The sequence below is a fragment of the Choloepus didactylus genome, chromosome 4 (assembly GCF_015220235.1).
Source record: "Choloepus didactylus isolate mChoDid1 chromosome 4, mChoDid1.pri, whole genome shotgun sequence".
NCBI classification, from domain to species: domain Eukaryota; kingdom Metazoa; phylum Chordata; class Mammalia; order Pilosa; family Megalonychidae; genus Choloepus; species Choloepus didactylus.
This window is the reverse complement of record NC_051310.1, coordinates 168,432,124-168,455,589: the sequence shown is the minus strand read 5'-3', so window position 1 is coordinate 168,455,589 and position 23,466 is coordinate 168,432,124. Positions and strand designations below refer to the sequence as shown.

The window sequence follows — 23,466 nt, the reverse complement described above, 5'->3', positions numbered from 1 at the left end:
GCCTGCACTCACATACCTCCGCCCACGCATTCATCATTCTGCAGGTATTGTCAGTGAAAGTTTAATTGCATAAACACTCTGTAACTGTCCTGTCATATTTCTTGTCAGTCTGGATTCCCTGTCTGGGCTCACTATCTCACAAAACTATAATTGAATTGCTACCAAATCACAAGAGGTACCCCCCCCAAATAAAATCTTTATGAATAGAATTTGTTTCCTATCAGCAGATTTGACAAATTGTGGCAGAGGAAGGGCCTTGGTGATCATTTTTGAGTTTATTCTCAATCTAGCTATTGGGTGAATCCCTATATTATATATAAAATATATATATAAATTTTAAAGCCCCAGTGTGGTGTGGGGGGAAACATCCAGCAAACCTAAGGGGCTCGATGATAGTAATTCTGCAAGGCCTAGGGAGGCCAGTGAAAAAAATGTGGAAGTTGACTTTGTCCTACTATAAGAGGGTATTGTTGGCAAATGAAAGACTCAAGAATTAATTCATAATTAAGTCAGGAACCTGCCAAAGCTGAGATTTCACCAAACTATGTGAGCTCTTCGTTATGAGGTATTAACTACCCAATTCAGTCAAGTGTTTATTCCATTAAACGTTCACTTTGTATTTCCTTGCACCAAACTGTGGGTGCTCATTACTCATGTATAAACTCTGAGTTGCCAGATTCTTTGACAGATTTTTAGAACCATGAACGAATGAAAATTAATCAAAGACATGACATGCAATTTACTAAATATGTGATCATGAAATTCTAATGCATTTAAAGCATTGTCAAATTATTAACATTTACGGAAACCAAATAGAAACAGAATATGTCTGATACGGATAGAGGATTATCCTTTGTCTGGTCTTTGTTTCATCCTGTACACCATGCCTCCCATTTCCCAGTTTCACAATATAAAACCTTAGCAAAGGCCGAAGTACCAGTCATTCTCTTTTATAATTCTGTTGGTGGTGTGGGCATGAAATATGGATCCTGGTGAATAACTCTTAAATGGGACTGGGCCTCAACCAGATTGACAACTGTCTGATTGTTTATGTTTTTTTAAATGTGCTTATCAAAACTGCAGGATTGATGGGTGTTTTTAGATGAAGTTATGTATTTGCAACAGACTTAATTTAGGACTAAGGTTAAGGCTTAGGATAAATGAGTGCATTAGATGATTAAAGAACATTTGTCTTGTGGGACATTTAAGTCATTTATTTATGACACTTAAAAACAAGATAGGAAAGAAAGCACCATTGGTTTAACAAATCAGTTTTATACAAATGTTAAACTAAAACTAATGACTTTTTTAATGGAATTCCAAGATATGCCAGTTTACTAAATATCCAGAGGCAGAATCAAATGTGCAGTGGAGTAAACATGAAAAAAAAAAAAGGAATAAAAAATCTATCAATGCTACTTATCTGTGTGTATATGTATCCAAGACTCCCTTCTACCAAATTTTTTTTTTTAAACAGGATTGCTCCTTTATTTGAGGAAGTAGGTCTTCTACCGCTCTTTAAAATGCTTTTATTTTAAATAGAAGATTATCTGACGGTATAGGAATTTGGACTATCGCACTGCACTGGGATGGCTCAGGGGGTTGGTAATGGGATATATAGAGCCTTTCACCCATAGGTCACTGGCTTGAATTTTGTCCAGGTTGGCAGTGACTAAAAGTCATTAACATCTCATGACTGCTTGGTGGCCTATGTGAAATGGGTTTCTTTCTTTATTTATTTAAGTCTATATATAGTGCCTAAGACCAGGGCATCTGGGCATCTCTCTTGCTTTTGCAGAAGGATTTCACCAGCTCTTCACTCATTTCATTTCTCAAGATTAGTGATGACCTGAAGCTCTCCTACCCAAAATAAATGGATTCATTTAAAGTGCAAACCAATAGCTGAGTAGCCCCACCTCATTCTCTAGCACAGACCAGAAGCCTGGGTGAAAGCTGCTTTGATAGTGAAGGGAAATTTGGGTTGTGGACATCCAATTCTGGGTCGCTTAATTCTTTTGTGCAGCATAATCGATGTTGTGGCTGTGGCCACATCACAGTGACTAGCCATATATGAAGGGAAAGTATCAGTTAAAAGTATGTCATGTATTCTATGCACCAGCTGAATTATTGGGTCATAAGCAGAACACATTTTAATAGGCCAGGCTGGAAGCTGCAAATCCTTGGAGACCAATGTCAGGTTTATTCCAAAGTGGAACTGGGCAGCTTCCAAGTCAGTCTTAGACAAAGAGAAGATAGTGGGCATCTCTTTGTACCCAGAATCTAGGAATAGTAGGATGGATCTCTGAGAAAAAGAATTATACATTTCTGTTCTACTTTAAGGAAACTGGATATACAAGTGTGAATCTGAAAAAAAGGAATTTGTACATTCAGAGTAGTTGGAGGAAGGTCAATTAAATCATGCATTTTCAAGAGTCTTCCCCCTTATGAAGGGCTCCATTTAAGGTGTGTGTGCTGTGGGCTTTTTTTTTTTTTTTTTTTTCCTTTCTTAACAATAGGAATTGATTAGCTCATAGTTTTCACAGCTAGAAGTTCAAACATCCAGGCATCATCAAGGCCATGCTTGCTCCCTGAAGCTTATAGCATTCTTGTGCTGGAATGCCACAATCCTTGGGGTTCCTTGGCTTGCTCTGTCACATGTCAATCTCTGCCTCCTTGTGTCTGCTCTTCTGGTTTCTGTTGACTTCTGTCTCCAAATTTCTTTGCTTGTAAAGTACTCCAGTAATACAGATTAAGGCCCACAATGATACAGTTGGGTCACATCTAAATAGGATCCTAGAAGATCCTATCCACAACTGAGTCCTACACCTTACCTGATAATACATCTTCAAAGTGTCCTATTTACAAATGAGTTCACACCCAGAGGAACATGGATTAAGAGTAAAAAGGTGTCTTTTGTTGGGGTACATAATTCAATCAACCACAACTAGAAACAGCCTTGCTATTCAAACTGTAAGACGAATCGGGTCCGAATCTGCCTCCCCATCAGATTCTCAGGGGATATGCATACAGACTTCACTGGGAGAAGAGCTGCTCTCTAAGCTACCTTCCCATGTATTAATTTTTTTTTTTTTTTAACTTTTTCTTTTGAAATATTTTCAAATTTACAGAACAGTTACAAAAATAATACAAACCCCATACAGAGAATGCCAACCATCCCCTATCCCCTCAGATGCACAGATCCACCAATTTTAACATTTTGCCAAATTGTTATATCATGCTATCAATCCATCCATCTATCCGTCCATGTATTTATTCATTTTCTGAACACTTGCGTGTAGGTTGTATATATCATACTCCTTGAACAATTAATACTGTCATGTTCATTTCTGAAGAACAAGGATATTCACTTATATATCTACCTTAAGTGCAATTATCAAATTCAAGAAAGTTAACATTGACATAAAGCTTACAGTCTATATTCCATTTTTTTTCATATGTCCCAATAATGTCCCTTAGAACATTTCTTCCTCACTTGCTAGATCCCATCTGGGATCATGTATTGTATTTAATTGTTATTGTCCCTTTACTTCTATTTATAATTGTGGGAACATATAAATGACATAAACTTTCCCATCTTAACTACTCCCAAGCATACCATTCAAGGGGATTAATCACATTCACAATATTGCGGTACCATTACCCTCATCCACTACTAAAACTTTTCCATCATCCCAAACAGAAACCCTACATTCATTATGCATTAACTCTCCATTCCTCCTACCCCTAGCAACCTGTACTCTAATTTCTGTCTCTATATGTTTGCATATTCTCCAGTGTTTTCTTTGTATTATCATGGAGTTTAAATTTAATATCCTAAATCTATAAAATCTCATTTGCTTTCCCAACTTAATTTCAATAGTATACACAAATATGTACCTATCCTCTCCTCCACCCCCACCTTTATGTAGTTCTTGTCACAAATCCCATGTTCATACATTATGAGTCCAAAACGACAGATCTCTCATTACATTTTATGCTTTTGCTTTTTCAGATACTGGAAGTAAAAAAATGGAGATAAAACCCCAAAATACCACAGTACTGGCCTTTGTATTTACCAATGTTATTACCCTCACCAGACATCTTTATTTCTTCATGTGGCTTTGATCTATTGTCCTTTCCTTGCAACTGTAGCACTCTTGTATGGCCAGTCTAGTGGTGACAAACTTGGGTTTTGTTTATCTGGGAATGTCTTAAACTTGCCCTCAGTTTTGAAAGATAGTTTTGCTGGATATAGAATTCTTTGGTGGCAATTTTTTGCTTTTGGCACTTTAAATATAACATCCCACTGCCTTCTTGCCTCTTTGCTTTCTGATGGGAAATCAGCATTTAATCTTACTGAGGTTCCCTTGTCTGGGGCATGTCGCTTCTCTCTCATGGCATTCATAACTGTCTCTATCTTTGGCAGTTGGCAGTTTGATTTTTTTTCAACACAATTTATTTGCAAGTTTACTTTTTTCAGTCCTGCTTCAAGTCAACTAAATTACATGGGGCTAAAGAAATGTAACAGATGCCCTCAATTTTGCTGAAATAGAAAATAATATGTAATCAAAGAAGTAGATCAAAAAGAAGTCTTGAATTATGATATAATCAAATAACATATAAAAAGGAATTTTTAAATAAACAGATATGGATTCTAAAACCTTATTCCAGAACCCCAAGAGCTCTTAAATAGAAAACATCTAATCATGGAGAAAAAAAAGTAATATATGGTTTTCCTGACAGCTTGTCTCAAAATTCACATTTAGTAGTCTATCAATATCTGCTCAAAGTGCTAATTTTGAAAATTTGGGGACAATGTAATGAATTCCTAATATAATATTAGTTTTAAAAATTACACACATATATGAAATATTCCTCCTAATGCCTAAAAATGTGAATGTCACTAACATAAGAATACATGCTTACTGTTAAGTACTTGGTTGCTCAATGAATGAAATTAATGTGCCTTCTTGCATAAATACTGTAGTCACATCTGGACACTTTCATGCAAATTTACTCCAAATTATTAAATCTATGCCATGAATTAACAATGAATGACTAGTTAATGAACCATTCATATCAGTTTTTAAAACATGTGTAGCAGTAAACCTTCACACCTGTCAAGCAGCACAGGCCTTGCCAGAGGAAAAGAAACAAGATTCTGAAATATACACCACCATCATTCCCAAATTGGCAGTTTGATTTTAATATGCCAAAGTGTGGGTGTATTTTGGATTATCCTGTTAGGAGTTCGTTGAGCATCTTGGATGTGTCTATTCATGTCATTCATTAGATTTGGGAAGTTTTCAACCATTATTTCTTTGAATATTCTCTCTTTTCTATCTTTCTTCTCCTTCTGGGACTCCCACAATGCATATATTGGTACACTTGATGGTACCCCACAGGTTCCTCAGGCTCTGTTTACTTTTCTTCATTCTTTCTTCTTTCTGCTCAGACTGATTGATTCCAATTGTCTTTATCTTCAAGTTCTTGGATTCTTTCTTCTGCCAGCTACAATCTGCTGCTGAACCCCTCTGGGGAATTTTTTTCTTTATGAGAGAAGTTGTGGGTTTATAGAACAATCATGCATAAAGCACAGGATTTCCATGTACCACCCCACCCCCAACACCTTGCGTTGGTATGGACTATTTGTTACAGTTGATGATAGCACATTTTTATAATTGTAGTATTAATTAAAGTCCATGGTTTAAATTTGGATTCACTGTATAGTGTATTTCCATGGGTTTTAACAAATTGTTATTTGTAAAGTCTAACATTTTCCCTTTTAATCATATTCTGATGTATATTTCAGCGCTGTTAACTGCATTCACAACATTGTGCAACTATCACCACCTTCCATTACCTAAATGTTTCCATCACTCCAAATAGGAACCCTGTACATTTTAGGCCTTAATTTCCCATTCCCTCTCCCCACCCTGTCCCCTGGTAAACTATATGCTAGATTCTGACTCCATGAGTTTGCTATTCCAATTGTTTCAGATCAGTGAGATCATACAATATTTATTTTTTTGTGTCTGGCTTATTTCACTCAACATGCTGTCTTCCAAGTTCATCCATGCTGTTGCATGTATGAGGACTTCATTCCTTTTTATAGTTGAATAATATTCCATGTATATATATGCCATATTTTATTTATCCATTCATAGGTTGAGGGACACTTGGGTGGCTTCCGTCTTTTGGTAATTGTGAATAATGCTACTATGAACACTGGTGTGCAAATATCTGTTCAAGTCACTGCTTTCAATATTTTGTTGTTGTCGTTATATATCTAGAAGGGGAATTGCCGGGTCATATGGTAGCTCTATACTTAGCTTTTTGAGAAACCACCAAACTGTCTTCTACAGTGGCTGCACCATTTTACATTGCACCAGCAATGAGTAAGTGTTCCTATTTCTCTGAATCTTCTGCAACATTTGTTATTTTTCTGATTTTTTTAAATAACAGCCATTCTAATGGTTGTTAAATGGTATCTTGTTGTGGTTTTGATTTACCTTTCTCTAATGGCTAATGATTTTGAGCAACTTCTCATGTGCTCTCTGGCCAGTTGTATATCTTCTTTGGAGAGATGTCCGTGTAAGTCTTTTGCCCATTTTTTAATTGGTTTGACTTTTTCTTATTAAGTTGAAGACTTTCTTTATATATTCTGGACAGTAAACCTTTATCAGATATATGGTTTCCAAATATTTTCTCCCATTTTGTAGGTTGTCATTTTACTTTCATGTTAAAGTCCTTTGAGGCACAAAAGTTTTTAATTTTGATGAGATCCCATTTATCTATTTTTTCTTTTGTTGCTTGTACTTTGGGTATAAAGTATAAGAAACCATTGTCTACCATAAGATTCTGAAGAGGCTTCCTATGTTTTCTTCTTAGGAGCTGGGTAGTTCTAGCTCTTATATTTAGGTCTTTGATCCAATTTGAGTTGATTTTTGTATATGGTGTTGGGGAATTCTGTTACTGTGGACTTCAGCTCTGTTTGGTTCCTTTTCATAGGTTTCATCTTTCTATTGATATTCTTTTTGTGTTCACCCGTGTTTTCCTGATTTCCTTCAGTTCTTTTTCCATATTTCCCTTTAGTTCTTTGAGCATATTTACAATCTCTCTCTTTTTTTTTTTTAAGTCTCTGTCTGGTATGTCCTAGATCTAGTCTTCCTCATTGGTTCCATCTTTGTACTGATACTTTCTTTGTGTTCACCTGTGTTTTCCTGATTTCCTTTAGTTCTTTTTCCCTGTTTTCCTTTGCTTCTTGTTTCTTTGTATGTTTTGTAACCTTCTGTTGAAACCTGGACATTTTGATGTTTTAATATGTTATTGCAATAATTTAGACTCTGAGGTGTCTGTTCTTTAAGCTTGTATCCAGCTAGTGTTATGATAGCATTTTCCTGAATGCCAGGAACTAACCAAAAAAAGAAAAAAGGGAAAAAAGAAAACACCTTTTCCAGTCTTTACTGATTGACCTGTGCCAAGTATTCTCTTTCAGGGCTTAACTACACAATGAGTTTATAAAATAGCTCCAGGCCAAAGCTTAGAGGTTACCCTGATCCTTTCTGGCTATGCCTCTTGCCTTGGGCATACCTATGTGGCCTTGGGAATTCCCCTATTTATATGGATAGGAATGTCCCCTTCTTCCCTAGGAAACACTTTCCTTATGTTCCTAGGCACAGCATTGTATGTCCTACATCCAGCAGTCCCTTGCTCCAGGTAGTAAGACTTGACTGCTCACCCACAGCATTCAGTAAGATTGCTCTGTGAACTGCCATCTACATGCAGGGCAAGTTCTTGGATGGTGAGTCTCTCAGGCCACCACCAGAAAGATTGGGCCATATGTATGTGCTCCCAGTATGTGCATGAGGCCTACTCTATTCCCTTTGGAACTGGGACTGGGATCCATACCGGAAGTACCTGCAGGGTCCACTCTGAGCTAGTTGGGGAGGGGCCAGCCATGGTGCTATGAGATCTTATGACTTCTAAATAGTCCTTTTTCTTGATTCAGCATTTTCCCTGTTACTGCAGTCTTTTAACTGTTTTGTGGAGCTTTGAGAAGTCTCTGGCTGGATGCTCAAAGCTTACGTGGGGGACAGAGCCCCGAAGCCTCTCACTCTGCCATCGTCATTGGGGTGGGGTGTTTGTGTTTTGAGAAGCACACCTTTTGGGTATTGTGATCCATGTAGAATCATAACCAGAGCATGGTGTCAATGAAACCCAAGTTCAAGCCTTTCATGCGCAGATACCAACTTTGAGTCACCTAACCCTAGCCAGCCTTTCTATAAGGAATAACCGTGATAATAAGAGAATGTTTAGCTTAACAGAATTAATGACAATGATAATGGTAATATTCATTGAGCACTTACAATGTACCATACTACTGTTCTAAACATTTTATACATATTGTCTCATTACACCCTTATAAGATATGTTAAATTAATTCTGTTGAAGTTGATACCATCAGGTGATTATTTCTACCCCATTCTCCAATCTAGATCAGAGGGCTAAAATTTTACAATAGGAAAACAGAGTCACAGATATGTCAAGTAACTTGTTTAAGGTCACACACCTAATAATTGACAGAGTCTGGACTGGAACACAGAAACTCGGGCTGTCTGATTCCTAGGCAGTTATATATTTGTGACTGCTACAGAAAGCATTTAAATAATATGTCCTGCAATTTGGGTTAGAACTGTCATCTTCCTGTGTAGTCAATGCTCGGTTATTAGGATAATCTGCAAGTTAACCAGACTGCAAGTTTAGAAAGTGTATAATAGGCAGTGCAATTGAATTAAATTGCTACAAGTCAGAGAAAATGGCCTAGGAATCAATTACCACCACCACACTACCATGTCTCCTGCCCCAAGGGCAGCCCCTCTGCTGCATCACTCCGACCAGCAGTATCTAGCTGTGGTTACAGTCACATTCAGGGGAAGGAGGCAGTGCACAGAGCTCTGGAAAGGTATAATCATATCCTTTCACCAAAATCTACTGGTATATTACTGTGGCAGGTGGGAAACCAGAGGCCTTTGTATTCTACCTACTTAAAAGAAGAACAGGAAGTTCAGGATAAAAGAAGGCTGAGAGACACAGTAGATCAAAGCCCAGGACTACACTAAAAAACTGGAACTTGGAGCTGAAGGGTGAAAAGTTTTCACTTAATTACCAGATTCACCTAGGAGCTCACTTTTAGGAAAGTAGAAACAAGATTATGCTCAGTGCTTTATCACATGTTTCTGGGGGTGTGAATAGATGTCTCTCTCTCTCTCTCTCTCTCTCTCTCTCTCTCTCTCTCTCTCTCACACACACACACACACACACACACACACAGACACACAGGTTTCCCATAGTCAAATGAATTGGGAAAGGATAGTAAAAAAAAAAATAGATTGGTTTGCTGATCATACACGTTTTAAATCTTTACTAAGTTAATGTGCATTGTGAATCCCCCAAAAGAGGATGTACTATGAAGCTTTATCCTTTGCTATTTGATCTGGGAACCCTTTATTCAAAGAGCATCTCACTGGGCAGGTATGGTGAAGAATATATTTGGGGAGTGCTGGCTTAGAATTGTGTCAGCTTTGAACTTTAGAAAGCTGAGAAGGCCAACTGATCTGTGCAAACCGATGTACAGATTTACGTAGTCTTTATAAAATGGAGACCTCTATTAACTGATACTTTCAACAGAACTCCTTTTGACTCTTTTTGGTCAGGTGATTTTTCTGACTGCAGTTCTATGACAGCAAGGTCCTTCTTGGTAACTACCCTGTCTGAGAGCCATGGACACAGACTAGTCCAAGCCTATCCAATAAATATTGGTTAAATGGTGAAAAGTTTTGCACATCAAAACTACTGCAGCTGTGTTAATTTTACACTTTTATATGACTTCTGTAAAATGGAAATTTCTTTCAATATTGATCAAATTTTTATTTGTTACATTATCAATTAAATTGATTTCTACCTCATTTTGACCCGGTTATAATTTGGGAGATCAGTAAGTAGCTTTGATATCCCCCTTTATCATCAACTCTTGTTCTGTTTAGTAAAGAGATGGCTGGATACAAGACAGGATATTTTTAATCCGTCTAGTGTCAATTTTACCAATGCTCTTACTGTGTTTTTATTTTGGAGAGGATGCTCCTTAGCAAGTAAAAGGCACTGACCAGCAGACTCACATTTTACCAGAGGCACACAATGTACTTTAATAAATCATAAACAGGCACAGTTTTGAACCTTAATGGAATTTATATCTTAGTATTTCATGATCAATGGCATATGTAATTTTGTAATTTTCAAAAATTTCCAGTTTTTATTACCAACTGATAAAAATAGTGAGAGTGGACAGATGACATCATCAGTCTGAATCACGTGTGAAGGCTTGAGTCTTGCATAAATTCTAGAATAGTAACCATTAGCTCCTGTCTAAAGGTACATTTATGCTTCTTTCTAAATATTATCTTATTTCCAAATCATCTTTCTTTATTTTCAAGGCCTCTCAATAATTCTTCTTCTCAAGGTCTTCTCATTTACTTCTGTATTATATAAATGGCCTTTGCCCTATTCACCCATCCTGTACACCCCTGCAAAAACAAACCGATATTAAGTCCAGTGAGTGTAAGTTTCCTACAGACAGGAATCAGCTAACGTATGGAAGATTATCCCAACAGAGCCGTCTGGGGAGGATGGTGGGTATCCCAGCTGGTAGTCTCAGGCAGGCATTTGATAGCTATTTAAAAGGGCTGTTGAGAGGCAGCTTGGCTAGTGTTAAGAGTAGGTAGGGGCTCTGATGCCAGGATGCTTGGGTTCAAACCCTAGACTTTCCACCTACTAGTTGTATGACTTTGACAAGCTTTTTTTTTTAATTGTTCATTTTTGAGTTTCTTCATCTGTAAAACAGAAAAAGATAATGATAACTTCTTCACAGTATTACATGAGGAATGAATGAGGTACTGCATAAAATGGGCTTAACAGAGTGCATTCAATGGATATTAGCAGTTACATTTTATAAGGCATTTGGGACTCCATGGTGTCTTAGTTTCCTAGGGTAGCTGTAACAAAGTACCACAAACTAGGTGGCTTAAAACAGCAGAAATTAATTATGTCAGTTCTGGAAGATAAAAGTCTGAAATCAAGGTACTGGCAGGTCCATGCTTTCTCGGGAGTCTGTCAAGTTCTGGAGGTAGCACCAGCAATCCAGGGTGTTCTGTGGCTTGTGGATAATTCTCTGCCTCTGTCACATGGCTGTCTTCTCTCTGCATCTGTGTCCAAATTTCCTGCCTTATAAGGACACCGACTCATATTGGATTAGGGCCCACCCTCATCCACTGTGGCCTCATGTTAACACCATCTTCAAAGATCCTATTTCCAAGTAGGATAGCATTCTCAAGACTAGGGATGAGGACTCGAATATATCTTTTTGGGGGACAATTCACACTATAACACATGGGTAGCTGAATAAAATAAACTTTAAAGGGAAAATCCTTTCAAGCTTGAGATTTTTAGATTTATAAGTGATAAAAGAAGGTTTTTATTGGATCACCATTCGTTTAATGGGTCATACGTAAAATGTATCACCCCAATTTCAAATGCTTCACCTGGCACCCCAGCTCCTCCACGATCTGGCTCCATCCTAGATCAGTATCCACCTTTGCTTCTATGAGGAAGGCAGTCTCCTTCCTGCCTCCCAAATGCAGCCTCCACACCCCCAGTGTGCTACATGGGATGAGTTTCCTGGATCAGGTCTTTTCCTCTTTTCTCTCGGATTGATTTTCATGCAGAGCAATGCAAATCATCCCTCCTCTTCAAAGCCAGCCCACAGCCATTGAGTCATTATTATTTTTTATGCTACAATTGAGGATAGCAGCACTATCTTTTTTCTTTTTTCTCTAGTTGTTGACCTGATAATGATCTGTTTCCCAGGCAAGGTGTCACATCTTCTACCTCTTAGAGTTTTCTGTAAACACCTAGCAAAGTGCTCAAAACAAAAGATACGGCCTGAGTTCAAATTACAGGGTTATAAGCTACTCTTGTGTGGGGAAAGTCATGTGGGGTCATTTTGAGAAATAAACCTAAATTACTTATAACATGCCTACTTATATATTTGGAATATATATGGATAAACATACTATTTATTAATACCTTTATTATTGTTGTTGTTAGACTATTTGCAACAAATTTTACCTGAGTAGGAAAAGCTCCAACAGTCGGTACAGTTTTCCAAACTGAGGATTCCCTGAACTTCAGTTAGTCAAATCAGCCTACAGTATAAGTGGAAGGAAGGCCTTTTGGGGGCACCTCACACTCAGAAAAGCCCTGAAGAGCCGGAAAGCTCAACAACCAGAGGAACTATATTCCTAGGACCCTATCATGCAGCAGGTATTCTATTAGGCCATTTGATTAAACCAACAAACTGAAACTACCCTGATATTGTGTATCACTGTCCCTGGCAGTTGTGGTCTCAGTAATGCCTGGGCATGTCAAAGCAACTTACTCCCCAAACAGCAAAGCTCCTGGGCTGTTAATTTCAGAGTTGACATTTCAGACTGGAGACAGTTCTGCCAAGACTGGTAGCTGCTGTGGCCTGTGCTACAATGCTGCCCTGCTCATACCCTTTTGTTCTCTGATTGTCCTCACCACACTTCCTGCATTGTATTCGTGATCTGTTCCCCTCATTTGCTCCTCAGTTCCTGGAAGGCAGGGAGCTTTGTCTTTGTTTCCTCCATGTTTCGTATATTGTTTGATACATGGCAGACATTCAATAATGGTTGTTGAGTAAATGTATGATCCCTTTTATCACGTGGGCCTGGATCTTGAATGAGAATTCACTGATGAGTAACTACTGGAGAAAAGACAAAAGTGCTTCCCTCTCCCAAATTAACTTTGTCAACTAACAGAAATTGGGCAATGTCATCGTGATCTATGAATGGGTATCTCCAGACCTCCTGATGGACCTTATTGCTTCCCTTTTCTTCCATCACACACCCACCTTGGGAGACCACTTGTATAAGGGAGAGCCTGGAGAAGCTGCATGGAGCCAGGCAAAGCAGAGGCCAAGTGTACAGAGACAATTTTGGCTGCGCCCAGACTGGGGAGACACACAGCTAACGGGGACCAAGGGACTCAGGGCTGAATTTTGCCTATAATTTATTCAGGTGCTACTGTTAATTCTGTTATAAAGTTTCAGTGTAGTGATGAAGCCAGAAGAAGGGAAAAGATGGAGAGTTGTACTACTAAAAAAAAAAAAAAAAAAAAAAAAAAGTTTTAACCCAATGAAATGTGTGCCTACAGGAATAGTTAGGGTTCTCTCTGGACTTAAAAAGCCCCTTGGAGAAAATTCCTCTGGCTAGGTTCCCACCAGGGTCCTATTTCCTTTCTCCATCCAGTTCCTAGGCAACCCATCTAATCCAAACCTGATATTGAACCCTTCATTCTAATCTTGGCTGCTAACCTAAACTGTGTGGCTTGGGGCAAGTCAGTTAGAATTTCCATCACTTTTTCACCCATCTGTAATACAAGGATAACACATTGACCTGCCTCGGAGGGATAGGGTGTGAATTAACTCCTGTAATTAATGGCTTCTGTGCTCTGCATACACCAAATGGTATCAACCAAATGAGCATCAACCATTATCACAGCAGTCTGAGCACAGCTTTGCTTCTAAAGGACAAGCTACACTCTCTTGACAAAGAGCTGGCAATTGGGCATTGCAAACTTTACACAGAAGCCATATTTCCAATATTTTCCCCAACAATCATGAGTAAATTGCTCACTAGGGGTGGAAATGGTTTCTAGCCAGTTGTATGCACCCTGCAAAGCTTAGTCAATGTCAGGTAACTGATCCTTCCTGAGTCTGCTGTTTAGTGCAGATGAAGAATCCAGAATGGCACAATTTGGACAGGGATGAAATTACAGAAATTTCAAAGCAAAATGCATTAATTTACAACGAAATGCATTAAAAGCAATAACTTGTGCTTTGTTCAAGGAAGACTTCTAGAAATAGAATCTACAATTTTTAATTATCCAACAACAAAGAGAGTCATGTTTTTTTTTTTTTCATGTGGAAGGAAAGGACATCATTGACAACTTGTCTTGGGTTTCACTTTAGAAACTTTAAGAATGTATTCCGTAGAATAGATAAAGGGAAGTCAAAATTATGATTTAGAAAAGCTATATAAAACAATTGCTAAAAATAATGGGTTTAAAAAATTGATTTTCTAAGCCTTCAATTGAAGAAAAAAATAGAAAAAAATACTCCATATAAAGTGATTTAACCTATTGTGTATTTTGATAAGAGGCTTGTGCTTCTATTGTTGAATAAACCATTTGCTACCCTGAAAGTACCATTATATTGATTTATATAAAAACGGTACTTTTTTGAGTCGCAACTACTGTGATCTAAATTTTGGAAGGTAAAGTTAGTTTGAGAAAGGCATGCAGAAGTATGCTAAGACCTAACATTCTTCTCCTAGGAACAAAAGGGAGGCTGCCTTTTTGTAGCTGAGTCATCAATGCCTATTTTCACAGGGTCAGAGTATCAGGCCCCCAAAAATGCCTTGGGCTGTGACTGTGCATTCTGGAAGCTGGTGTGGAAGGGCAAAGTTCAAGTACCAGGCCAGGAAAGTTTGGTGGGAAGAAGATACTTTACTTTTCTTTATATCCCTTAGGCAAGACTGAAGAAGTACCAGGTTGCCTTGCAAATGTTCTCAGCAGACACAGACAAGTGCACAAAAGTATGAGCATACACAGATGCAGGTGTTAAGTGTGCCTAGGCCTTTCTTACCAGAGGAGAGCAATAGAAAGTATTTAATTCCCTTTTGTGGCAGTTCCAACTGATCATCTTTAGCTGAGCTGGGAAGAAGGCAACATTTAAAAATAGCCTACTTTCTGCAGGAAAAAAAATGGTACTGTATCAAGAGAGCTTTTAGAGACAAAAGAATCCTTCTGAGTAGTCCCTGTACAGTACTAACTTGTTTTTGGAAACGGCTAAAATAATTGATTTTAAATTTCTGTATAAACGAAGACATTAGAAAATTCTGTTTCAAGATAAGACATAGCTAAGGACAGATTTGCTTTTCCCAGTGTTTAATATAATGGATATATATAATATGTATTGTATCTTATATATATAAGTTTTGGATATAAGCTGGGCTTATTCCTAAGTGACGATCTCTATGGGTTTGAAAAGATTAATTTTTGTTAGACTGCTTTCTATTAGATTTAACATATGCATGTGCACATGGGTTTTAGCTGGAGTCAGGCCGGTTTGGGGGAATTGTGTATCTGTCTGGATCATTGCTGCAGATACAGTAGAGACACATTTCATATTCAAGCCATCAAAGATAACTGTGGCACATTATCTGATGGATTTATCTTTGCTTATGTTGTATGAATATGGAAAGGAATTAAATGTGTGTTTACAGTTTGATAAACATTCAACATAAATTATACATTTTAATTTCATTTATTAGTTGGGGACTATGGCAAGCAGGAATTTCATTGCATACAAACTGCCATTCAGATTGAAGGATTAGCAGTTTCCTGAAAAGGTGTTCTGACTGTAGGAACAAGATCCATTTCTATCTTAAAGTAGTCATGACATGGTTTATATTCAGTCTTCAAAAAGGCAGTAGCAGAGTACAGCTCATCCTAGTGGCTACACAGCTTGTTGTTGACTCTTCCAGTGACTCCAACATTGTCAAGCATGAATCTAGTGCTAATAAACCTCCTTTCATTCTATAACTTTTATGAATGTTACAGACACCACAGTAATGTTTAAGCACTATTTATCTTAAAAAGAACTTGGCCTGATCTTTTAGCATTAGCATGCGAAGCCATCCTTATGATATTATCTTACCACATAATGACTCCAAAAATCTCAGAGAGATTAATGGTGATAACATAATTCCAGAAAGTCGCCACTCTATATGTAGAAATATATTGGCAATAAAAACCAGTCACTGTGTACCTTTTCCCAGTTGGGGATCTCTCACTTTTCTTTGATTTTTAAAGCTTCAGATCAATAACTGGAGTGACATTATTAACAGCTCCCTCAACACCTTGGCCAGCGCTAATATTAAATCCATTACACCTTCTGTTTGACATTTGCAGTACAGCAGAAAGTGCTGTAGATACAGTCACATTGTCTGGGGACTGGGGTTGGATGTGGGGTTAGTAAGATGGTTTCCCCTGCCCGACTTCTAAATTCAGTTCAATGATAGGAAATTTGAACCAATAATAATAATAATAATAATAAAAAAAAATATATATATATATATATAAAACCAGCAAAAACTTAAAAAATAAACCTTTATACAAATGGTAAATAATTAATCCAAAGTACAAGTGTATTTCACATTCAAGCAGTTTTTGAAACAAAATATTGACCTGATCCACAGATAAATTTTTACATTTTTTATTGTTATTCCTAAACATTTGTACCCTTTATTATATCACTTATTGTGAAATTTGTCTAATGAATTCAGAGGAATTGAGTTCCCATTCCTGTAGAATCAGGAGATGATCAAATTTACCAGGGCATAGAGGCCTGAGTAGAAAATGCAGATTATTTCCATTCAGGCAAATACTTGACTGCTTCAATTTTGCTTGCCTTTAAAATATTCAGGACATAGAATGGATGTAATAGCATAAAGATTATACAACTACAATGGTTATCTTAACCCTATAAAACAGGTAAGACTCTGCCTAAAACTAAACAAAACACTCTAACTTCTATTTGAGACAACCAGTGAGTTAACCATGTGCTATAGTTATTCTTCACACAAAATACCACCTCATACATTTTGCTAAGTTGTCTAAATCCGAGTATAGTATTGATTTCTCCCTCTACGGGCTTGCACCCATTCAATAAGCTACAAGAACCCCTTGTTCTGGCTCACTTCCCTCCAAAGCAAGACCCAGGTATGGTCCTACAGCTAAGAGCTGATTGTTGGCTGGTGGGAAACAAACCACTAGAGAAAGAAAGGGGATTTTATCTTAGAGAGAAACATGACAGGGAAAGATGCTCGTGATGCTTTGTGAAAAAAGCACGTTACCAGGAACATGTATGTTATGATCTCATCTTAGTAAGTAATATATATATAGGCACAGAAACAAAGTCTATAAGGATATGTATGCATGAATATGAACAGTAATTATTTCTGGGTAGTGGGAAGTTGATAGGTCTTTATGCTTTCTGCAGTTGCTGAATTTTTCACAATGAGCATGAATTAATTTTACAACTGGAAAAAATAAAGCTGTTTTATTATGAAGGAAAAAAGAGCACACACTTTTTATGACCTAACCTAAGGAATATTAACCTTTGCCTTCAAAATAGGGAGATTTTTAAAGTTACTCCAGGATTTCCTGAAAGAGCTACTTTTCTGTTTATTAAGTATTTAAAAGATACGGCACTGAAAGAGGAAAGCACTTATAATCCCAAGATTGAAGAATCATTAAAAGAAAAGAGGCAAGCAGATCTAGGAAAGGAAAATGACCCATCTATACACCATGTTCCAGAGGCTCTGTACTCCCAGTGTTGCAGAAGTCTACAGAAAAGAACAATGCCTGCAAGGCAGAGCAGAGCAGTCTCTTTCCAAATGTGCAATCCAACTCCTAAATAGGCAAACTTGCACTTGATAGCTTTTAAAACAAGACCACCCATTTTTTTTTATGCCTGCCTTGAGATTCGTCTAAAAGAAATATCATGTTTACTCACCTATTAATACATGTGCATACATATAAAATATTTATTTGGGTTTGCTGTCCAGTCAACAGATCTTTTTTCTTTCATTATCTTGATACTTGTTCAGGACACAACAATCACAGGGCTGGCAGTTCAAAGAAATAGAATTTCTATTGTGACATGGTATTACTGCCTCTTAGACTGGTTTAGCCACTTATTTCCTTTTATTATAATGCCAAGTGTTATTTAGATTTCAGTCATTTAGTAATGCTACACTGAACACATCAAGGCTTCTGAAAAATTCCATACCTACTAGTCCCTTCATTTTCATAATAACCACACATCAATATCCCTGTTCCACCCAAATTACACTATTTAAAAAAGAATCTGTCTTTTTATCTGAGTTTAAAAGATTATAATGCAATGAACAACAGTCTTTAAAAATGTACCTTTGTGTTATTTTGAATTAGGAAATCTTGTTAAAGTTCTTTCAGCATTTAAGAAACATAAGCAGCTTTGGGATGTAGTGCCTGGCATGAACTTTTAAAGTAATTCCCTTGGAGCCATCATCTGCATTAGTGAAGATATTTAAAGGTAGTACCCTACGCTGCTTTTCAGTATTTGAATAGTCAATCTAATTGCGTTTTTAAGCCAAAGCTTGAAAGTAACCAACGCTACATACTTTTATGGCACAGAGCTTAACATTCTCTAATGGTGAGAGAGAGACTCACCATCAAGGAAGAGAAACCCATCTTATGTGACTATGGCTAATGAGCCCAAGTTGTTAAGCAGTGTAGAAAGTGGTGTTTTCAATTTCAGAAGTTAGGATGGCTAAAGGAAGACTGGGAAGGCAGGAGGAAAGAAACCTAAGTAAATTTATGGTACCTTTCAATATTAAATGGCAGAGTAACTTTAAAGGCAACCATTTTAAAGTAACCATTGAAGGGGATATGTATTCTCCTAATATCCAGTATGAAAGGATTCTAAATGAGAACTGAGTTCTAAAGTGTACCTAGAGCTGTATTATACATGCTGGTGCTTCATAGAAGGCATGGAATTTATCACAGTTCTTATGTTAATTCTTAAAGTAGTTTGATTTTGACTCTAGCCTAGGATGACTGTGCTCTGGAATTTTTTCCTCCAGATCCCTTTCAAGTGACAAGTCACCCTCCAAATTTGTTTGGGGAGACATCAACCTCAACATGAATCAACAGTGCGATCTAACTGCCAAGAGGACAAAATCCAGCCTTAGGCTACATTAACAGAAGTTTAGTAACCTATACTAAGAGAGGTGACAGTCCCCCTGTCTGACTTAAAATATACTAGTCAGAATACATTAGAGAGTTGTGTTCAGTTCTCAGAACTATATTTTTAAAGAGTCACCAACAAACTCAAGCACAACCAGAGGAGAGTGTCTAGAGTGGTTAGGATCATAGAAACATGTCATTGAATAATGGTTGTGGAATTAGGGCTGTTTGACCTAAAGAAGCGAAGACTGAGGGAAGGAAGGATGGAAGATTTGAATGATCTAGTTTCACACATTTGAGCTGCTGTGATGAGGAGGAAGGAGTAAATCTGCAAAGTAGTCCCAGAGGGCAGACCTCCGATGAGTGGGGAGGAGTCACGGCCAACTAGATTCTGACTTCCTATCAGGAATCGCTATTAGAGCTGCTCAGCAATGGAATGGGCAGCTTTGTAAGTTAGTAAGCATCCTATCAGGGACAGGGTCAAGCAGAGACAGGAAGGTGACCTGTTGGTTTTTCTGTAGAGGGATGGTTGCCTTGGTGCTGGGGATTGGATCAAAGAATCATGAAGATCCTTCTAGATTTGAGAGTTTGTGATTCAGGGAAACAAAGTCTATACACTAAGGCTTATAAACTTAAATCCTTTTTAAGAGTCATGAACAACCCATGTATCCCAGTCCAACTCTAGAGGAAAAAGAAGAAAATATTCATGTGCCACTTCTCAAGTATGCCCAGTATGAATATTCTAATGACTAAAAAGCAGTTCCAGTTATCTCAGTGATATGCCTATTTGGCAAAGCCAGTGAGATATAGCATAAGAATATATGACTTTCGCCCCTGAATAATATTACTTTTATTTTATAAGGATAAAGTTGTCTTAAATATTCTCTTTTCTCATGCATGGGACTCACTGGAGAACAGTTCTCACCAATGCTATGGAACAGGGCCTAAGAAGCTGCAGTTAACTTCAATGAGAAAACATGGATTGGTTTTATATGGAATTAAAGTATTTCCAAATAGAAAAATCTGCTTTTTCCCCTTCTGTGTGAGCAAACACATTGTGATAATTTCTAAGCAGGCTAATGTATTTTCTTGGAAACATGTAGAGTTATTTTAATATTAATCTTAATATAGTTTTTTCCATCTTCTTTCTAATAAAGTGCTTTTGTGTTGCAAATCTGTTTTAAAACAACAGATCAAGTAAAGTACAAACATCTTTACAGAGTGCAAAAATAATTTCCCAAGTAAGCAAATAAAACTTTGCACTTCAAATCAGGCCTTGATTCATTAAAAATCTTAAACTTCTCATGAGAAAAATTAACATTTAAACCACTGCTGCTTGGCCAAGCACTCCACCACACAAGAATATGAAATATCTCCTCTAAAAAAGTACAAAAAGGACAAAACCACAAATGTGGAACTTCAATTAATTTAAAGCCCCAATCAGCAAAGAATAAATCCTTCGCAGATCTAATTACCAGCGCTCTCGGAAGACCCAGGCCGACCAGCCAATCTTCCCCGTGTTTGAACAGCTTGATGAACTAGGGGACTGATGGATATCAAGTCATTTTGTTTAATTTATAAATGGATTTTCCCCTAATACTTAAATTATCATCAGTACAACACAATGAAAATGGGAACATTCTGAATGCAAAGTCTATAAGAGTCCTGGAAGGAATCCCAATGAGGAATGTCACCTCTGTTCATTCCTCTATACAATTGATCTAATTAAATACTGAGGGTAGAAAGGCAGTTTAAAATGTAGCCATTTCTGTTTTCTTTTTAGCCTTAATTTATCTGTTCACATCTTTCAAGTACCTTCTGAGGCTTAAAAAAAAAAAAAAAAGCCCAAGAGGTCTACAAGTCCCCTATATTTATAATTGTCCACATGCTAATATTTAAAAAGCTGCTGTCATAGATTTTGCTGAATAATAAATAAATGCATTATATTTAGCCAGGTAACAGTAACAGGAAGAGGGAGTTCCAAATCAGAACCTTTTCCCTCCAGTAATTTGAACGAGAAAGTAAAGGAACTCATACCTTCTATATGTATTGTTCAGATGAAATTAGATCTCTGGATTATACTTATTAAAATGTCTCTTTATTTTCAAATCTCTTCCTTATTTAATTACTGCATGGGACTGAAAGCTGCACGGAATTGTTAAATACCGTTAGACCTATTTATAGTCTCTTCACACTGGCAACTTCAGTGCAATCAGTTAGCAAAGATCCTGCCCAGCAACCCACACTTTGGGATCGCAATTCCCACCTGGCTCTGGGGTCTCCGACTGAGAGGAGGAAGATGCTGAGCTGGCTCCGTCCTCAGCAGTGCCCTGCGAGAGGAGACCCCGCCCAGGCGGGAGCTTCATGCCCAGCTGCTCTGCCATCTCCACGTGGTCCCCTGGGTGGACATAGTCAAAGACACTGCTTCCTGTCAGCTCCACCTAGAGGGGGAAGAGAAAGGGTAGGAAAGAAAGGTGTCACAGGCTTTTCCATTTCCAAATCTAGCCCCGCTATGGTTCAGACTCTGAGCAGAAAAAGAAATATACTCTGGCCCCAGAAACAATGTTGGTTCTTAGTCTTCTCCTCAAATACTTAAGGATTCTCAAACTTGAAAGAATTTTTTCCCCCTACATGCATTTATTTAGTAATTGTTTATCCCGGTTTTTCTCTTACACTGTTGTTTGCATACAGCCAGAACATTCAGTGAAATGTGGACAAGTTTTTCTCACATTCAACTGTTTTATCCATGCATCATCAAATACCCGGCGTGTTTGGTGTCAAGCGTATGATTGAATTCTACAGTTTTCTTATTGAGAAGTTTGGGCTTTGCATAGAAACAGCCAGAGATATCCGCCGAATATTTTCTGTAAAGTACATAGATTTCCAAGATGCATTTTTATACTTATCAGCTTATTTCTATGTAAATTTAAATGTAAGAATTGCTGCTTATGATTATATGCAAAGGCATAATGTTTTCATTAAATATTACTCATTAGCTCTGTAATCACAGGGAGAATTTTCTATGCAAAAAAGGTTAGCTGGGATCTGAAGCTGCATTTTTTTTTCTGCTGGTATCAGCTTGTTTTGCCCTCAATCTAATAAAATAGATGGTACAAATTTCCTTGAGGGCTTTTCAAAAACATGTTTTATTTTGTGTACTCTTTGTATTAGGTTGACTCTTAAGGTAGAGAATGAATATCAATGTCAGATTGAAATGGAGGCACTGCCCATTTCAATGCTGTCAGACATGACCCTAGTCTGGGGTCCTGAGCTATCTGAAGGGGCAGAAGTGGCTGGTAAGGTTTGGCCTTACCTCTGTACTCCTCTGATGTTATAACTCTTATCTCCTTTTGAGAACAGCATTAATGCTTCTAAAGTAATGTGTTTGGGTTATAGATACTATAGGTACAGCGAGAGATGTGTCAGCAACTGGACAAGGAAAAGCTCTTTCCCAGCTCACTAATGGGTTTCCCAGTTCCTAGGAGTTTAATGGTCCCAGGCCAGCTATGATATACCATGGAAGCTACAAGCACTTCATAAGTTTACAAGTTTCTTGGTGGATTTTTACCTAGAACACCTTCCTACCTCATTTCCCTTTCCTGTGCTATTGCCAGCATCCCTCCATGTTCCACCTAAGTGCCTACACTCTTTTTCCTGCCACAGAGGCATTCTGGTGGTGGGCGAACTGTCACAGAGCAAGTAATACCCAGAGCAATTACTATCCCCAGAACTCCAAGTCCCGGTAAAATGATCACATCTACTTCCAGAAAACATTTGATTAAAATCTTAACAGGCTACACATCTTCAACATCTATCAATTAACGGAGGTATAGCCAGAAAAATGGGAAGCTAAATTCAGTTTGGTTAATAGCTATTCCTGAAAAAGACTTGCATAACTTTTAGCGAAAATGAGCTACTTTTGCTTTGCTATTAAATTACACTTTCCTACTGTATTACTCGGCTACCGACTATGTCATTTTACAATAACTATTTCCTCCATTTGGTATTGTTACAGAGCGTAAATCAGGATTCATAAGTGATCAGTTCCTATCCTTTGGGAGAGAGGGATTACATGTAAATAATCCCTTTAATGTGTGCCTTGCCTCTAAGCATTTCACACTGCAATAAATGGGTAAACTGACTTTGAGCAATTAACAAATTAAATGAAACTAATAAAATGTGCGTTTTAATATTTCTTGATGTTTATTTTGTGTGGGGATTAGTGAATATGAGGAAGTCACTCTCATTTTGCATGGAGTCCAATTGCAGCACTTTATTAAACTATTTCTATCACTTTTCTCATACTCTTATTTTTTTATTTAATACTACAATGTGCCTTTTGACACAGATCATATATTGTGCTAGGATGACAACACAAGTGGGAGATATAATAGATTTTTTAGAGGTGCTGGTTAGTGAATATTCATGTAAGCCAGGTTTGCAGAGAGGATGAGTAGGTTACTAACTCTACAACCTGATTTACTTGGATGCACAGGTAATTCCTTCCCACAAAATAACGTCCCTAGTATTGCACAT

The 23,466-nt window shown here is 37.6% G+C and overlaps 1 protein-coding gene across 14 annotated transcripts in view; it reads right to left on the bottom strand.

Annotated features, from left to right (window-relative positions):
- Positions 1–23,466, bottom strand: part of NPAS3 (neuronal PAS domain protein 3) — an 891,787-nt gene that overhangs the window by 110,262 nt on the left and 758,059 nt on the right. For all 14 annotated transcript variants that reach the window (XM_037834779.1, XM_037834781.1, XM_037834780.1 and 11 more), the window contains one exon: positions 21,197–21,371. In XM_037834779.1, the coding sequence (XP_037690707.1) occupies positions 21,197–21,371 (175 nt within the window). The remainder of the gene's footprint in view (positions 1–21,196; positions 21,372–23,466) is intronic.